The sequence below is a fragment of the Setaria viridis genome, chromosome 4 (genome assembly GCF_005286985.2).
Source record: "Setaria viridis chromosome 4, Setaria_viridis_v4.0, whole genome shotgun sequence".
NCBI classification, from domain to species: Eukaryota; Viridiplantae; Streptophyta; class Magnoliopsida; order Poales; family Poaceae; genus Setaria; species Setaria viridis.
This window is the reverse complement of record NC_048266.2, coordinates 6263316-6281660: the sequence shown is the minus strand read 5'-3', so window position 1 is coordinate 6281660 and position 18345 is coordinate 6263316. Positions and strand designations below refer to the sequence as shown.

The window sequence follows — 18345 nt, the reverse complement described above, 5'->3', positions numbered from 1 at the left end:
AAGCTCAAAGAACTTGACGATGAGCAAGAAACGCGACAAGAGCAGAGCACCGCCGCCGCCTTGCAGTGGACCTACCAATCCAGAACCTGGATAACGCCTTTGAAGCAGTGCAAATGCGTCATCATCGTACTCCCCTGGCTACCGTCACGTCTATTGATCTCATCACCCGCGCGATGCCCTAGAACAAGTGCACTTGACATTGGGCTGAACTGGCGAAACTCGCGGACGAACAACTCGATCAGCAAAATTCAATACAGTCAGTCGAACGCTCCGCATCCCAGCAAAGTCAATATGACAGCAGCCATAAAGGCCCTCCGTCCAGATCAAGTCAACCCAGAGGCACCAGACCAAGCCAAGCTGGAGCTAAAGGTAGTCAGGTAGGATCCTCGGGAGGCCGTGGCCACTGTGGGGCTGACCTATAGCCTGAACGCCCAGTAGGAGACCTCCGCAACAAGATCAATGCCAGCCGTGATGCCCATACCATCATCGATGGATGGCACCACGAGCGTGAGCAAGAAGTCGAACACCCAGAAGATGATATTGACGGGTTCCCCGCCTTCTCCAGACGCATGAGGAGGACAACTCTACCCAAAAAGTTCAAAACCCCGGGCATCACCAAGTACGATGGCAAGCAAGACCCAGTCCAATGACTTCGGTGCTACTCGCTGTCAGTACAATCAGCTGGGGGAAATGATGACACCAAAGTCATCTACTTCCCCATCTGCATGGAGGCGGTGCCACTCACATGGCTCGAGTCATTGGAAAAGAACTCCATCGACTCGTGGAAGGACCTCAAGGTGGCGTTCACCAACAACTATGCGGGGGTAATGCAGCGCCCTGGCTACAGGATTGACTTGTTCCAGGTCAAGCAACAAGAAAACAAGACCCTGCGGAGCTACTTACGTCATTTCTTCAACAAGAAGACCACAATCGTGGATATCACAGAGCGTGACATCATCAACTGCTTCCAGAACAGCCTCCGCGATCGCCGGATGTTTCAAGACTTTGACAGAAGACACTCCGCTGATGTCAAAACTCTCAAGATTATGGCACAGACATTGGCAGGTGAAGAAGATAAGGAGATCGAAAGGTTCAAGTCCAACCGCAACAAGGGTCCAAAACAACAACAATCAGAACAATAGCCAACGCAACGACAAGAACCGCAACGATCGCCCCAACAATGATATCCGAAATAACTACTCGGGATGTTAGAACCGAAATCTCGTAGTCGTCCAAGAAAGGTGGTGGCAAGAACCAAGATAGGCCCTCATTCAACGAGCTCCTAAAGAAACAGTGCCCATGGAACCCATACCACAAGCACTCTGCGTTAGATTGTTTCAGTCTACGCAGAGTCATGAAGGACCTACCGGAGCCATCTAGCACTAAAGACAAGGGCAAGGCCAAGGAAGACGAAGACAATGGTGGCAATGGCAAGTTTCGGAACCCATCCAACACCATCAACATCACCTTCAGCGGAACCCAGGTACTGCTACTAAGTGGTCCTAGAAACTCACTCTTCAAGAGATAATGTCCATTGAACCTGCAATGCCAATGTTCCTCAATGGTCCGAGGTGCCAATTACCTTTCTCCAGGAAGGACCAATGGACTAGTTTCTTAAATCCAGGATGGTATCCCCTCGTCTTGGACCCGGTTGTCGCTGGCTCCAACCTTACCAAAGTACTCATCGATGGCGGCAGCGGTCTAAACGTCCTGTTCGCCAAGATACTGAAGAAAATGGGCCTTGATGTCAACGATATGCTCACCCCAACAAACTCTCCATTATATGGGATTGTCCCGGGCAACGCGGTTGTATCCCTCAGACAGGTGGTTTTGCCAGTTACCTTTGGAACCAAAGAACACTACCAGACAGAATACATCCGGTTCGAGGTGGCGGACTTCAAAACATCATACCACGCCATCCTCGAAAGACTAGCACTGACCAAATTCATGGTCATCCCACGCTACGCGTACTTAGTACTCAAGATGCCAGGACCCAAGGGAGTACTCTCCTTACATGGAGACTTGAAGATGTTGTACGACTACGACACAGAAGTTGTAGAGCTAGCAACAACTACTCAAGTACCAAACTCGATGATGCAAGTCTTCGCCGCATCTAAGAAGCTATCCCCATCAGAGCTCAAGATTCCAGAAAAGAAGTCGGGGGCAACCAAGGTCAAGCTGGCAAGTGAAGTACACATCAAAACTATTGACCTTGAGACTGGTGATAGCTCCAAGATAGCCTTGATTGGTGCAGGGATAGATCCTAAATAGGAAAGCGCACTCGTCAGCTTCTTCCGGGCCAACCAAGACATCTTCACGAGGAAACCAGCAGATATGTCGGGGGTGCCCATGGAGATGATCGAGCACTCACTCAACGTAAATCCAAAAGCTACACCAAAAAGGTAACGCCTACGATAATTCGCCCAAGACAGAAGGGAAGCCATCAAAAAAGAGTTGACCAAACTACTCACGGCGGGCTTCATAAAAGAAGTCTATCATCTAGAGTGGCTCGCTAATCCCGTCCTGGTGTGAAAGAAAAACAACAATGAATGAAGGATGTGCGTTGACTACACAGACCTCAACAAGCACTGTCCAAAGGATCTCTTCGGGCTCCCTAGGTTTGATTAAGTCATTGACTCCACAACTGAATGTGCCCTCCTTTGTTTCCTCAATTGCTACTCAGGGTATCACCAGATAGCTCTCAAGGAGGAAGACCAAATCAAGACCGTGTTCATCATCCCATACCGAGCTTTTTACTACACAACAATATCTTTCGAGCTGAAGAATGCCAGCGCAATGTATCAACGGGCTATCCAAGAGTGCTTCAAGAAGCAACTAAACCGCAATGTGGAGGCTTACATGGACGATGTGGTTGTAAAGACTAGAAATCCTGACGACCTGATTGCGGATCTAGAAGAAACTTTCGCAAGTCTGCGAGAGTTCCGGTGGAAGCTCAACCCGACAAAGTGCGTCTTCGGCGTGCCTTCTGGGAAACTACTAGGGTTCATCATTGGTCACCGAGGCATTGAAGCTAAACCCAAGAAGATCTCCATCATCACTAATATGCATGCCCCATAGGCATTAAGGATGTCTAGAAACTGACCAGATGCATGGAGGCCCTCAACAGTTTCATCTCAAGGCTTGGAGAACGGGGCCTACACTTCTTCAAACTACTCAAGCGGTAAGACAAGTTTCTTTTGACCGAGGAGGCAGATCAAGCCCTACAACAATTGAAGGACTTCCTATCAAAGCTCGGATCTACTAGTGCTCAAGTTCTAGCAGGAGTTTTCGTCCATGAGCTACACAAGACATCCACAATAGAGTTGGCACCATCGACAACCACTGATCGAGATCCTACCACACCAGATCGGGAGGTTATCATGATCGATGTAGACTGAATCGCTTCCTTCATCGACTACATCAAAGAGCATAAGTTACCTGCAGATAAGAAAGAAGTAGAACAAGTCTCATGGCGCAGCAAGAACTATGTTCTAGTTGGAGATAAGCTTTACAGAAGAGGCTCATCGTCAGGAGTGCTCATGAAGTGCGTCTCATAGCAAGACGACAAGGACATATTGGAGGAGATCCACAAAGGCATTTTCGGTAACTACGCATCCTCATGCACAATCGTAGATAAAGCTTTCAGATTAGGGTTCTATTGGCCTACAGCTCTCGCTGACGCTGAGAAACTAGTCCGCCGATGCCAAGAGTGCTAATTCTTCGCCAAGCAGCAGTACGTTCCTGCCTACAAGCTGATCACCATACCACCCTTTTGGCCCATTGCGTGCTAGGGGCTCGACATGATTGGCCCACTACCCACGGTGCCTGGAGGATTCAACCGAGTTCTGGTGGCCATTGACAAGTTTACCAAGTGGATCGAGGTAAAGCCAGTCACCTGCCCCAAAGCAGACAGAGTACTCGACTTCCTCTACAAGTTGTTCATCACTACGGCTTCCCCAATCGTATAATCAAAGACCTAGGTTCAAACTTCAACAACCATAGGTTCTGGGAATACTACAAGAACAGTGGGATCAACGTCCGGTACATATCTGTCGCTCATCCGTGGGACAAAGGCCAGGTTGAGCGCGCCAACGGGATGGCGCTAGATGCTCTCAAGAAAAGGTTGCATGACATCTCCAACACCAAGGGAGGTAAGTGGCTCAAGGAGCTACCTAATGTACTCTGGAGGCTACGTACCCAACAATGCAAGCCTACAGGGCAATCGCCCTGCTTCTTCATCTATGGATCTGAAGCTGTGCTGCCCACTGACGTCATGTGGAAATCCCCAATAATCGAGCAGTATAAGGAAGGCACCGCAGAAGAAACAAGATGTCTAGATATTGACAGCCTCGAAGAAGCTTGCTGCGCAGCACTCATCCAGTCCGCAAGATATCTCGAAGGGATCCGCCGCTACCATGACTAAAATGTCAAAGAACGATCGTTCAACATAGGAGCCATGGTCCTTCGCCATATCCAGGACACCACGGAGCTGCACAAATTGAACTCACCATGCGAGGGGCCTTTCACTGTCTCCAAGATCACTAGACCTGGATCATATCGACTACAACACCCCTCTGGTGCAGACGTCGACAACTCATGGAACATCGAGCAACTTTGTCAATTTTATCCTTAATTTAGTTTTACAACTCAACAAAGCAGTCATATTTTCATCGTAATTCGACTACTTATTTCTGCCTTATTGCGACTTGCAGAAGCAAGTTCGCAATACTCCTAATGAGCCATCCAACACCTTGGGCAAAATCACCCAATCACGGCTTGTAATAACAAGTCCGCACAACTCCAACGAGCTATTCAACTCCCTGGGTAAAATTGCCCAAATACAATTTGTAATAACAAGTCTGCAAAATTCTAATAAGTTATTCAACTCACTGGATAAAATCGTCCAATTACGGCTTGCAAAGCAAGTATATAGTAAACTTCATGAGTTAGTTAACTCTTTGGACAAATCTATTCCTTGGCGACTTGCAAAAACGAAGCCATCATTACCTTAGGAGTTAATTAACTACCTGAGTAACTATTCACCAGATAAATCTGTCTAGTCGCGGCTTGTAATAACAAGTCAGTACAACTCAGGGAAGTTGTAAAGATAGGCTCTAATCGTCGAAACCCTAAAGAGATTACTCACCCAGTAGTCTACTATCCAGATAGCTCGAATACTCGCGTTCCACAAAAGGACACGCGTCCTAAGTACTCTACAATGTGCATCTGATGAGGCTCACAAAAGAAGCCTTGTGCGCAGACACTCACATTAATCGTACGAGCAAGCATCAGGATTAATTGTGAGAGGCACTAAAAATAACAAGTTGCAAAGCAAAAAAATAATTGCACAAAGACATATATATATATATATATTACATATCGAGCATCCATAACTATTTTCTTTACAATACTAATTTTTGCTTGATATAGATCTACTCAAGGTTCAATTGCTGAACCCCTTTCTGAGCAATGGGATCCATTTCCAGCATAATTTCCTTGAAGTGATCGTCGGAGGTAGAAAGACTTCACGAAGTTCAAGACTTGCTGGGTAACAGATTTAGCCATTCTATGAATATAGCCAGAAAGCTTTTCCGGCACATCCCTGAGTATATCTGCCAGCGGATGAGACTCCACGCTTTCAACTCGTGGCTCAACCATATCCGCAATTGGCTGGGCGACTTTGATAATTTTGCTCAAAGTGGATGTGATGTCATCATCTCAGCCTCCCGCTCCTGAATGATCTTCATGACATTGACCAAATCGATTTCGCCATCCTCGCGCATCTTCTTCTCCTTCTCAAGGCGATGCTCCAGCTTCTCCACGTGAAGTACAAGCTTGTCATGCTGGTCGGTCACACGGTAATAAGAATTTTTCCAATCCGTGACCTGTGTCTGGAGATCCTTCTTAGCCTTTTTCAAAGCTATACATGGATGTATAAAAAAAGTTAAAGACTACATAGCAGAATCAACAGACACAAGTTGCAAGAGTAGAGGATTACCTTTGACTTTCTGGCTCAAGGACCTCTTCTGCCCAATAAGGCGATCCTTTTGTTTAGTGATCTTCTGGATGCGATTGCGGTTCTCGGCGGCCGTCCCATCAAATTTCATAAGCAATCACAAGGAGTACTCTTTCTCTTTGGCAAGCTCCTCCTCCAGCGCCTCCGCACGAAGCACTGTATCTCCATACCCTTCAAGCATCTGTGACTTGCGGCGGGAGCACTAAATGATGTCCTACAGCACAAAATCAGTACTCGTGTCAATTCACGAGCACAAATTTATTAATTATCTCCAACGAGACAAGGGCAGGAGGATATACCTGCATATAGTTGCCCCGACGACAATACGACTCCATCATTAGCGACACCATCTCTGGGTTCAGCAATGGGTCGTCAATCAATTGGATATCTTCCAGATAGATTTCCTTCTCAGCTCCCGATTCTGCATTGAATTCTCCTTGCGGCACCAAGGCATGACTACCTGATGGCCCAGCCGCGGCAGCTTCCATCGCCATGGCTTCTAGAGCTAATGCCGTTTCAATTTCTACAACTGGCTCGGGGGCTACAGGAGAGGCCACGATGCCAGGAGTAGTTACTGGACCCTTGGACAATGGCTCGGGGGCTGGCACTTCTACATTTGCCACTAACTTGACTACCTTATGCATCAACATAGCCACATTGGCTATTGCACCCGGAGTATTCGTTGTCCCTTCAGGTTGCTCTTGAGGCATGAGGGTTGGCAGCGCTGGGGCAAGATCTTTTGCTGAGGGGCCAAGGCCATAAGTACTGGATTTTTTGCTAGGCCTTGACAATTCCATGTCCGAGGATTTCCTATGAAACCAAGAACTCACAAAGTTGAGTAGAAAAGCTAACGCGATACAATAAGTACTCGCAGGAGAACCAGGATTACCTGGACGATCTTTTTAACTTCAACTTGGGCTCTCCTGTCAAGCGCAAGAGCTTGATGCTCGGGGAGGGTACCTTGGGCGTGGTCTACACCTCCACAATTCAATCTTGACTAGCCCGTGGTGCTCCCTTCGATCTTTGAGTTGTCTTTACACCAGCAGGGTCGACCATTTGACCAGACGAATGGTCATCAGCTGCATCATGAGATGACAGATCAACATCGATCTCAATCACCTCATCAGTCACCGGTGACTTATCTTGAGCAGCCAAAGTAGCCTTCTCCGCATCTGTTGCCGGCTCCATCACCTGCAAACCACCAGTATCATCTAAATTAGACATGGTGGTGATATTGGAGACACCTTTTGAGAGTATATGATACTCAAGACCTTGTCATTCCTCATAGGTTGGGGGGGGCACATTATCCGCAGTGATGGATTTCTTCACGGCCTGTTTCGCAATAATGATCCGTTTCTTCTTCGGTGGTTGAGGGATCGCGGCTTCAAGCTCATTTGTAGCTAAGCACTTCTTTGACTCGCAGGATGGTCCGACCTTAGCAGACGGCTAGGCCTTGACTTCATCCGCGGTATCAGAACTAGTGCCGCTGGAGGACTCGACTACCTCCTCGTGGTCATCGCCTATCATAACTTCCCGCGTAAACAAGCGAGGAGCGGCTTCACAGACATCTTCAAATCCGGGAGGAGGAGGAGCGGAGAAGTACAAAGCAACATCTTCCTGCAAAATGAGACAAGTCAATTGACTAGTACATTCAAAATCAGTACTCGGGAGCCATAGTCACGAGTACTTACAGGCTTTGGCGGGTGTAAGGCGCTGAATTCCGGCACAATAGTAGGGACCCCACCCACATTCTTGAACATTCGTTTGAGCCTAACCATGATTTCAGTCGTGCTGATTTCATTAGAAGAGAATCTAGATGGATCATCAAGGCCGGTATACTGTTGGAGGTATGCCCTAGAGGCAATCATAGAGATGATGATATTCCATTTGTATTCATGATTTGTATATTGTGTTCATTGAATATCCATTAAAGGCTACTTGAATTGATTTGCAATTATATGAATTGTATGTGAAACTCTTTACTTGTATGGTTATTCTAAAGTTGTCCCTAGTCGGAGTTCATGTGAGGACACACATGAATATTAGACTAGCACATGTATTAGTTGATGACTATGTTTCACAAGTCATGGACATGGAGATGTTGAACTAATAATGTGGACACATGTGGAGACATGTGCTAGGACTGACCCAACACGAGAAGTAGTTCTCTCTTTAAACAACATATATGCTTTGTCCTTAGACCTGAGATTGTCGCATGTATTCTAGATGTGGATCGACCTACTTAGGGGCTATCAAACGCTACACCGTAACAGGGTAGTTATAAAGGTAGCTTTCGGGTTTGTCAAGAAGCATGCTATGAGACATGGTCAATCAAGATGGGATTTGCCCCTCTCTGATTGAGAGTGATATCTCTGAGCCCCTCGAGTGATCGATCCGAAAATGCATGGCCATGCTACGTACGGTTAAGACTTAACCTACAAAGGGATTCCGAATCACAGGATCGAGAAAGAGCGGTCGGCTTGAAGCTAGACCAAATATCGTGAGGCAAAGGGAATAGCATGTATATTATGTTGTGATGGTTCGTCTGATATGATCTTCGTGTGCGTATAGGAGTTGGCACGTCTTGCTAGAGGCCGCTACCGACTATTGGGCCGAGTAGGAGTACTCGGGCCATGTCTATACATATCCGAACCCATAGGGTCACACACTTAAGGGGCTGGAAGCCCAATTCGGATCTGATCCGAGTTGGATTAGGTTTAGAAGTACTAATGGGCCTCGGACCCAGAGGCCCGTTGGGAACCTCTATAAATAGAGGGGTGGGGGCGTCCTAGGGTTTACACCTCTTGGCGAAACACATCTGCCGCGCCTCCCACGCCCTCGCCTATTGCCACTCGTGGATCTAGCAGTCCGGCTTGCGACGCTTCCTCCCTGCACGTGTGGATACCTTGGAGGTGTTGCACCTGCAGCACTTGGACGAGTCGCCGACAAGCCACGACGAGCCGCCGACGAGCCACGACGAGCCGACGACGAGCCGTGGCACGAGGGCGATCTTGCTGCACATGGACGAGCTGTTGAGGAGCTGCTGGATGTTGACGTGATCGACTACGTACGACTACGTTGATCGACTACGTACGACTACGTTGATCGTCTTCACTGCATCGATGCAAATCTACATCTTCCGCACCAGTAGTGCGTCGAGTGGTAATCCTGTGATCCTTATACGGTAGTTCTTCCTGGTTTTACGCGGTAGAAATTTTGATTTGCGCTAGTGTAGCCTACCTCGTATCCCAATATATACTCCTAGCCGTAATGGCATCACTGCTGCAGAGGTTGGATGTGACACTTCATAAAGCTAAAGGCCACTCCTACTCCAGTAAGCCCTTCTTGTTTCAACTGGGCAATTCTACCAATCAATTCAGGCAACTGCAGGCAATCGCCATGCTTCGATTCATCAAGCCACCGGTTGCTCCAATAGGGGTGGTGACCTGTCAGCTTGGGAAGTTTTGGACCATGGTTGCCAATGTAGCACCATTTTCCTTCCACCTAGTATTGGAGTCTATCAGTTTGTAATCCAAATATTGGCTGCTTATTGTCTCCCGCATTTGAATTCCGGCGCCTCCAACCAACAACGTGTGTTCCCTTGAGAGTTGAGGCTTGACACAGAAAAAGTTCTAGAATAACTAAAATGCGGCCTAATCCCCAGAAAAGCTTCGTAGAAGTGAATGAAAATAGCAATGTGGAAGATCCTATTGGGGTTTAGATGAACCAACTTCAATTTGTAGAAATCCAGTAAACCTTACAAGAAATCTGAAGTTGGCAATGCAAGACATCGCTCAATAAAGTGGGCAAAAATTACCGTCTCATTTGGGTAAGTCTCCAGCGGGCAGGCGTTGTTATAAGCATATCTTCAGTTGATGAAGTTATGATCTTGGAGTAATTTGGCGGCTATGAGCGCCTTGATTTCCTCTTCCTTCAGAGTTGACCGCTTCCAAGCACAAACAGGATTTGGCAGCATGGTCTGATAGGTTTTCCCATATTTAGGCATGACAACTGCGGCTCTTTCTTCTTGTCAGATCTTTTCTTCTTCTCACCTTCGCCAGGTTTGGACACAGCAGCCTTCCTTCCCATCCTTGATGTCATGAGCGCCTTCAATCGCATACGCTTGGGGGCTGCTTGGTGGGGGGACGGCGGCGCAAGCGTTTGGAGATCAAACTCTAGAGGCTGCACTAGGGCTATAGTGCGGAAGTTGGAAAGGCAAATGACAAGGGTAAAACGGAAGGGATAACTTCCTCTGTTATTTATAATAGTGGCATGGTAAAAACTGCGTAAATGAAGGAATTTCGATTTAAAGGATCCCCATAATTTAGGACACCTGATTGGTAGTTTCCTTTATTTCGAGAGAAGATAAGATCTCTTTCTAGAGATGGTCACGCTGACCAAAGTTTGACCCTTGTACCCATCAAACTAGTCAGCTACAGGTTTGGGGGCTGTGTGCCACGTGTCCACCGACAAAAAAGTTTTTTTTCTCTGGGTTCTAAGGGAAAGTGATGCAAATTATAGATTAAACCTCAGTTTGATTCTTCGATTCAACCTAAGGCTCGGGGGCTACTCCATATGGAGTGTGACTTTCGTCACACTGCCATATAAAATTCAAGGTTGAAAGATACAAGACTAAGTTAAATGAGGCTTGAGCACATTCTAGCTGCATAGCACTTTTTGGGTACCTTTGGAGATTCAACCAGATGAAGTACTCGAAAAGCACCAAAACTAGTCGGTGAAGTCCACAAAAGTACTCGGAATTGCTGCATTTGACTAAAAAGTACTCGGGGTCTTGTCGTACATACATCTACGGGCTTACCAGAAGGTTTGGATAGTCCTAAACATGGGTCTGGACACCGAGACGCATCTGACATGAAGACCATGGCGCAGAACAATATAGTCTACATGGAAATACGGGAATTAGTCGAGGATTAGGAAAGTACTCGTTGTAATAAAACTAGAACTCCTTTAGTCGTATCCGACTAATATTCCCCTGCCCCCGACTATATAAGGCGAGGCAGGGACCCCCTCCAAAGTAATTCAATCCAACCAACACACAGGACGTAGGGTACTATGCAATCTAGCGACCTGAACCTATCTAAATCGTGTGTCTGCGTTTACCTTCGAGTTTTTGATCTCGACGAGTCCCACTAACCAAAACACTACCTCGGACACCCCCTCGGTAGGTTGCTGGGTCTAAACACCGACAATTGCTCCACCAGCAAATCAACAAAACACTATTGTTAGATCCAACCGATGCGCTCTCTGTATCTCATTGTCACACTATCCGCCCTCCCCAATTATTAGCAACAATTATGATCACTCAGTGGGTTTTATGACCACTCGGCTTGGGAGGGGTGCAAATTTTCCCCGATAGTTTGGCTCTAACTGCTAGCCCTACTCGCCAACGTCCAACGGTGATGAAGGTTGGCAGCTCTCTCTCTCTCAATCTCTCTCGGATGAAATTAAGACGTCGAGGGTAGTGCAGCCGCTGTGTTGGTCAAGGTGTTCCTTGGTGTGAGCACGTGTCAATGGAGTTGGGCTCAATAATGACAGTTCTCGTCATTGGAATCGAGTAAAGCCACGTGCGGCCTCATCATTGGACGGTCACCATGTTTCTCGCTGAAGTTTGGGCCTGTTTGGCTCACTAGTGTTAAAGTTTAACACTCGTCACATCGGATGTTTGAATGCTAATTAGAAATATTAAACATAGGCTAATTACAAAACTAATTGCACAGATGGAGTGTAATTCGCGAGACGAATCTATTAAGCCTAATTAGTACATGATTTGAAAATGTGGTGCTACAGTAACCATTTGCTAATGATGGATTAATTAGGCTTAATAGATTCGTCTCGCGAATTAGCATAGGGTTCTGCAATTAGTTTTATAATTAGCTCATATTTAGTTCTCCTAATTAGCATCCGAACATTCGATGTGACACTGTTAAAGTTTAACACCTCGTATCCAAACACCCACTTAGTAGGATTTTTCCTCAGTGTTCTCCTCCTCAGATGTCCTGATAGCCAGGGGTGGAGCTAGACAAAAGGAGGGAGGGTGCGGCACTTTATTGCATACGTAGATATTCAAGCAAACATGGTTAAACCTAGCTGTGATAAGTGATTATGGATTTATTATGGGTGTTGCCGCAATCAGTACCTACAACATAGGTCCATCCTGGCTTACAGCCATATGTGGCTGCCTCATTATCACCGATGCTGGCATCCATCCTATACGTCTCCACTCTTCTGTTTCGTGGCCTTGAGCTGCAGACTGCGAGTCCATCAGGAGCTGAGTTGGGATTGTTGCAAAAGCTACATACAATATGTTAAGATCGGATGATTTTGGGTACACACGTTCTCTTCTCTAGCTAACACTACACATGGTGCATTCATAAAATTCAATTGTGTGTATTCATTTTCCTTTATTTGGATAAGTGTGGTAATTTCTAAGCCCTCGTGGCGAATGTGGTTGGTTTTTTATATGTAAGACGAAATTTAAAAAGAAAAGGAAAAATGTTGGTGCTATTTTGCTGAAAAAGAAAGTGTTTGGGACATATAAATTAGAAAAAAAATGTTGGTACGAAAAGAACATACGTAGCCTTGCAAGAATGCAAGACGTACACAAAAGGCAAATTAAAAAATATTTGAAAAGGTGTTTGGTTGCTGCTCGGGTTATTTTCATTATCCAACAAAAAATCTATTTCCAAATACATTTTTATTTCCATCTCATACCATATCTAATCAACGTAGGACCGCGAGCTCAAGGACTTCTATTTCAATCCTATACCCTATCACATCTAGTAGATACTTTTCTTTGTTTTAATTTCAAATTCATATATTTATTAGTCATATTTGATATGGACTCTTTAAGTTAGGCTAGATCGTCAGATCTTCATAAAATCTAATGGTATATATTTTTTCTTTTTTTATTAATGTGTCGGTGGACGTGGTGGTTCCTTTTAATACTATTGTATTAAGATAATAGATGCGTAGTGTCTGTGTGTCACTGTGCAAAGTGCGTGTGCGGAGACCGGAGACAGAAAGAGATGGTTTGTATTAAGACAAAAAATGTGTAGTGTCAGTGTGTGTCACTGTGCAAAGTGCGTGTGTGGAGACTGGAGAGAGAGAGATGGTTTAAAGCTTTCTACAACGAAGCCCAGAAAAACGGTGTCCTTCCGGCCCAGTAGCCCGGTGAACGAGCTAGCCGCAAATATGCAAACTGCACCCCAAAAAACAAAATGAATCCATTCCAGCCCTCTCGCCTCCCGTTTTGTTGAGCGCGACGATCGGAGATTCGGAGTCCAGCCTCGCAGGCGAAGATGGCGGACGTCAGCGGCGACGGCTTCGGGGGCCGGCGGCCGCTTGGGCTGCTGGCGAACGCGAGGAAGCGGAAGGAGGGGTTCGTGCAGCTGTTCCTGATGGCAGGCGTCTTCATGATGAGCCTGCGGTCCCTGGGCCAGAAGCACCGCCTCCGCGACCTCGCCGAGGACGCCGCCGACCTCCGCCGCGAGCGCGACGTCCTCTCCCACCGCATGCGGGACCTCCAGGACGCGCTCCGCCGCGAGGCCGACGCCGACGCGTCCGGCGCCCTCGCGTCCCACCTCCGCCGCATCTTCACCGCCCACCCCGCTCCAGCCACCGCCGCGGAGGACCAGTAGGCCGCTCGCCCCCCTAGAATCCTTCCCCGCGTTTTTGTTCCATGATTACGCCTTTGCCTGTGTAGCTGTGAGGGCTTTCGCGTGTGTTCTGTTGTTGCAACCTCTCATTCCATGGCAGCGCACGCGTTGTGTTTGTGGAAATGCCGCAGAGGGCTGCCGGATTTGCAGCGAGCTGCCTGAAATTGTTGCTACCTCGAGACACGTTGTTGAGGCTTTAAACTTGTTCATGATTCAGATTTCCCAAAGCTCTTTTACTTCTATCCTGCTTTGTTAAGCTGCTGTGTTTGAGTTGTACGATGTGGTTCGTGTACTGGCTGTCTGGCTCAAAATTGCATTGACGCGAAATCATTTCTGTCAATATGTCAACGGCACATATTACTCAGTCACAGGTTCACCTTGCACTCTGATATAGCATGTGGGTTGTATGTTAACCAGCCGAACTTCACGGGCAATCTCCGCATCCTAAAATGCAGTTCGCTGAAACCTGGGTCTGGCACAAATGTTGCAGGTGAGAAGAAGTCTGTCAAGCCAGGTTGAATTTGCAGAGTATGTTCAGAAGGGGTCACTTCTCAAAACGTATTGGATCTGCAATTGCCAACATAGAATGCGTATTTCTTACTGAACTATCTGTGAGTATTCCTTGTACTCTATGGCTATTAGAGTATTGTTGGTGAATTTCAAGATGATGTGACAAGGGGGATTTAGCAGTGCTTGTGCTTTGTGCTAGGTTACAGTTTTTACTTAGTCTGATGCATTGGTAGGCTATGATCCATAGGTTCATTTGTTCCTTCATGCTTTGTTTGTTAGGCTGCGCAAATCTTGCAAAATTCCATTTTTAAAATTGTGTGTATCCTGGACTGGAGTGCACTGCGTCCCATATTGGAGTAAAGCAAACCCTGCTGGGGTTTCTAGGGCTTAAGGCAAAGCTTAGCCTTTTGCTCCTATTAAATTATTTTCTAATGCAGTATTCTCTTAGTTGCAGAATTGCTTTGTTCCTTACCATGCACAAGACTTACATTTGTATGGGGAACAAAACCTTCCTCACTCATCTGCTAAATTCTTTTTCTTTCACATGATAACTGCTAATCATCTGCATGCTTTGTCGATATTACTACTCCTCTGTCATTTACCTCTTTAATTTTTTCCCCGTTTGAAGGAACATGTTTCTATAGTAACCTTTTCTCTTTGCATGCCCCCACAGTTTTGTCAATTTTCAGGTGAATGTGTTTCAGCAGTATTGGAAAAATGGAGAAATATGTGAGTCTCCATGAAGCATCGCTGTACCGTCCTGCCATCACAACGGTAGTAGAAGCAGCCATAGGCTCCATCCTGCCCCCTTTGCAATATAGGCTTGATTCTGACTGCCGTGCCAGTGAGATCACTGATGGCTGTCATCTGTACCTACTTGCGCTCCCCCGAGGTTAGCTGCCACCTTCCCCATGTCCCTGAGTACGTTCCCTCTTCTCTGTCCCTTCCTTCATTGTTTTGCTCAAATTAGTTGGCTTCTTCTTTATGCTGTTCCAGTTGCTAGGCCTGAAGCGAATCTGTAGTTTATTTGCCTTCTTTGACCACAAAAATGCCAGCAAATGTTCTTCCTAGATAGAATTACCCATTAAAATCTCATGATCTCAAGTTCACACAATTTTCAGCGTTTGAAATATTAATATCATATATCATCATCTAATAAAAGGATCTATTGCAGAAATCGTCATCATCTAAAAGGGCAACTTAGAATATACATTATATCTGTTAATTATTCAACACCAGTAATTAGCTTAGTCCTTCAGTTCTGTTGAACTAAAATGAAGCAAGACATTTTGTTAAGAGTTTAAGTTAAATTGACCTTGATTTTCTTGAAGTTTTGCACAGTCTAGGGTCATTTGTTTTTGGTACATTTGCCTTGTAGGTTTGGTTAACTGAGGCAGAGGTACAAGATATATGTTCCTGCGCTCCTGCTTTGTATTTTTTTTTCAAATAATGTTACTTAATCTGAATGTCAATTCAAACTGCCTATGGAATCTCAGAGACTTTCGTTTTATCTGAATGTCAATTCAAATTGCGAATGGGCTCTATGCAACTTTTTTTTTCTCATAATGTCCAGTTAGCTGGTCTTGGAAAATGTAGATCAATTTGCAATTTACACCCTTAAAATTTCAAGCTATATCATGTTTTATTTATTTCATCTCTTTTTACTGCTAGATAGAAATGCCATAGGCTATGGTATGTTTAGAATGGAGGAGCTTATTTTTTATGGTCTTATGTTAGCTGCACATTCAGCATTTTGCAGCTCATATCATGCTTTGTAATAGAAAACATACAAGTGTGTCTTTTAGATTATTATTAACAGGGAATCAAAATATGACTGAGCGCTGCAATCTTGGTTTTCCTTTTAGAGGAAATGCCATAGAGATTTGAACCTGGAAAGTGTGTTGGATGGCAGCCTGGCTCCATGCCTCGTGGTATGTGATTTTTATACTGCAAGGTTTTGCCAAATTCTTGGTTTGCAATGGCTTTGTGGTTCTTTGATACATCTGAAAGTTGTTCAAAAGAAACCTGTTTTCCATTTTATAAGAGTCATTGGCTAAATCTGAAACACTTCCTCATTAATCCCTCAACGCTATCCATGTCAGCTTCACCAATACGGGGATTTCATTTATATGGATAGAATCATGCACGTTTTGCAGGTCCGACTTCAATTGTTTCCTTTACCATTTGCATTATTTCACACTTGTTTCCGATTAGATGCACACTTTACATGGGAATATTGAGGGTAGCATGGAACCTGCATCCAGTTCTAAACCTATGTGTGTCCAATAAGAGTGAGTACACTAAAAAAAAAGGGCTAGTGTGCACTGTGTGAGCTATAACAGAGTTGTAAAATGTCCACTGTAACATGATACGTCTTTCATATGAGAATTAGAGATCATCGTAATTATTGTACTTTTTGATGTCCTTTTGAAATACAATTGAGCACCTCCTGAAGTCATTTCTCTCTCTGTTTGTTTCCCCCCTTTAGGTAAGTAAGTTGCTACAAGTCAACGGTCTCATAGATCGTCTCATGCAGTGCCACGTGGAATTTTTGATGATGTGGAGGAGAGAGAGCAAGGAGAGAGAAAGATGTCGTTGTTTCGCGAAACAACCGCCTCATGAGCTAAATTTTATGACTACGAGACAACTCAACAACCATTGTACGAGTTGTTATTGTCATGCAACTTATAGTATTTCTTTTTTTCATAGGCACAAATTAAGGAATTATATAGCTCTACCGGACAACTTATAAGACAACCTATTGTTCGGGTTGTCTGTTGAGTCATCTTAAAATTACGTGTCAATGCATGAGGCTGCTTATTAGACGACATCAATATACTTGCCCTTAAGTGGTCTTTCCTGTTGTAGAAGACGTTCCAACTAAGAGCAAGTACATTGGTGTCGTCTAATAGGCGGTCTCATGCATTGACACGTAATCTTGAGACGATTTAACAGGCAACTTGTAGAATGAGTTGTCCTATAAGTTGTCTAGTAATGGTATATAATTCCTTAATTTATGCATAAGAAAAATAAAATATTATGAGTCCTACAATTTAGCTCATGAGGTGGTTGTTTCGCGAAGTAACGACCTCTTTCTCTCTCCTTGCTCTCTCTCCTCCACATCATCAAAAATCCTACGTGGCACTGCATGAGACGACATATGAGACCACTGACGTGTACTTGCCGATGAAATTGACTTATCGGATCCGTGTGCTCACTGCTCAGTCAAACAATTTGGTGGCAACGTTTATTCGAAACAGTGAGATAAACAAGCCAACGGATAGCTTTTCCAGTCCGACAAATATGCGTGTTGTATCTGTGTTGTATGATGTTGCCTTTCTATGCCGCTTCCCTATGTTATTACTGCTACATCAAAACTTATTGTATACCTTTATCAAAAATAAACTTATTGTATACCGTAGTAGTTTGTTAAGATATAGATAAATAACAAATAATACTTTTCATTTTTGAACATATACGCATGTAAGTACATCATGATCATTTCCGGTCACATATAACAAATTGTACATGTTCAAACACCGGCATGCTTGTTTTTTTTTCTGAACGGCGTCGGTTATGTTGAAGGGCACGATCTCAGCGTTCGTGCTCCTTGATCTGCTGCGGCGCTGGCAAATGAGGGGCTGTAGGCTGTGCTAGTGGGCTAAAACTACTGAAGGCATGCTGCGGCGAAGTGGACCAACACTGGGCCTGTGAGACAATCGAAGTGATACATGGGCCAATGTATTTCTTCATCTTCATCCCACTCCCACTTAAAAAGAAATGAATTGCTCCATCCATGACCAAAGCTGGATGTTAAACTTCTCCATGAATGTTTCATGCTTGGTTTATTGCATTCAGAAATAAGAGCAGCAGTTGGTCTGAGAACAGAAAAGTTTCCCAGATAATGAGCGCTGTCGCAGCTAGACTTCGCTGGCACTGGCATGCTGCACCATGATTTATTAACTGTAATAATTCAAACCTTTTTTCGGCCTTGCTTTGCTGACACCTCTCAATGATCTCCTTCCCCAGTGAAGAACCCACTTCTTCCATCATATATTGCAGAGTACTTGTTCTATGAAAGTCTGCAATCGTGCAGCCCTACACCCTATGCTTGTTGCCTTTACAGGAGGACCTAACAGCCTC

The 18345-nt window shown here is 45.2% G+C and overlaps 1 protein-coding gene across 1 annotated transcript; it reads left to right on the top strand.

Annotated features, from left to right (window-relative positions):
- Positions 1–13248: 13248 nt before the first annotated feature.
- LOC117851752 (uncharacterized) lies at positions 13249–13934 on the top strand. The gene has a single exon (XM_034733646.2). It carries the CDS (start codon positions 13336–13338, stop codon positions 13672–13674), a length of 339 nt encoding a protein of 112 aa, XP_034589537.1. The 5' UTR covers positions 13249–13335; the 3' UTR covers positions 13675–13934.
- Positions 13935–18345: the final 4411 nt, after the last annotated feature.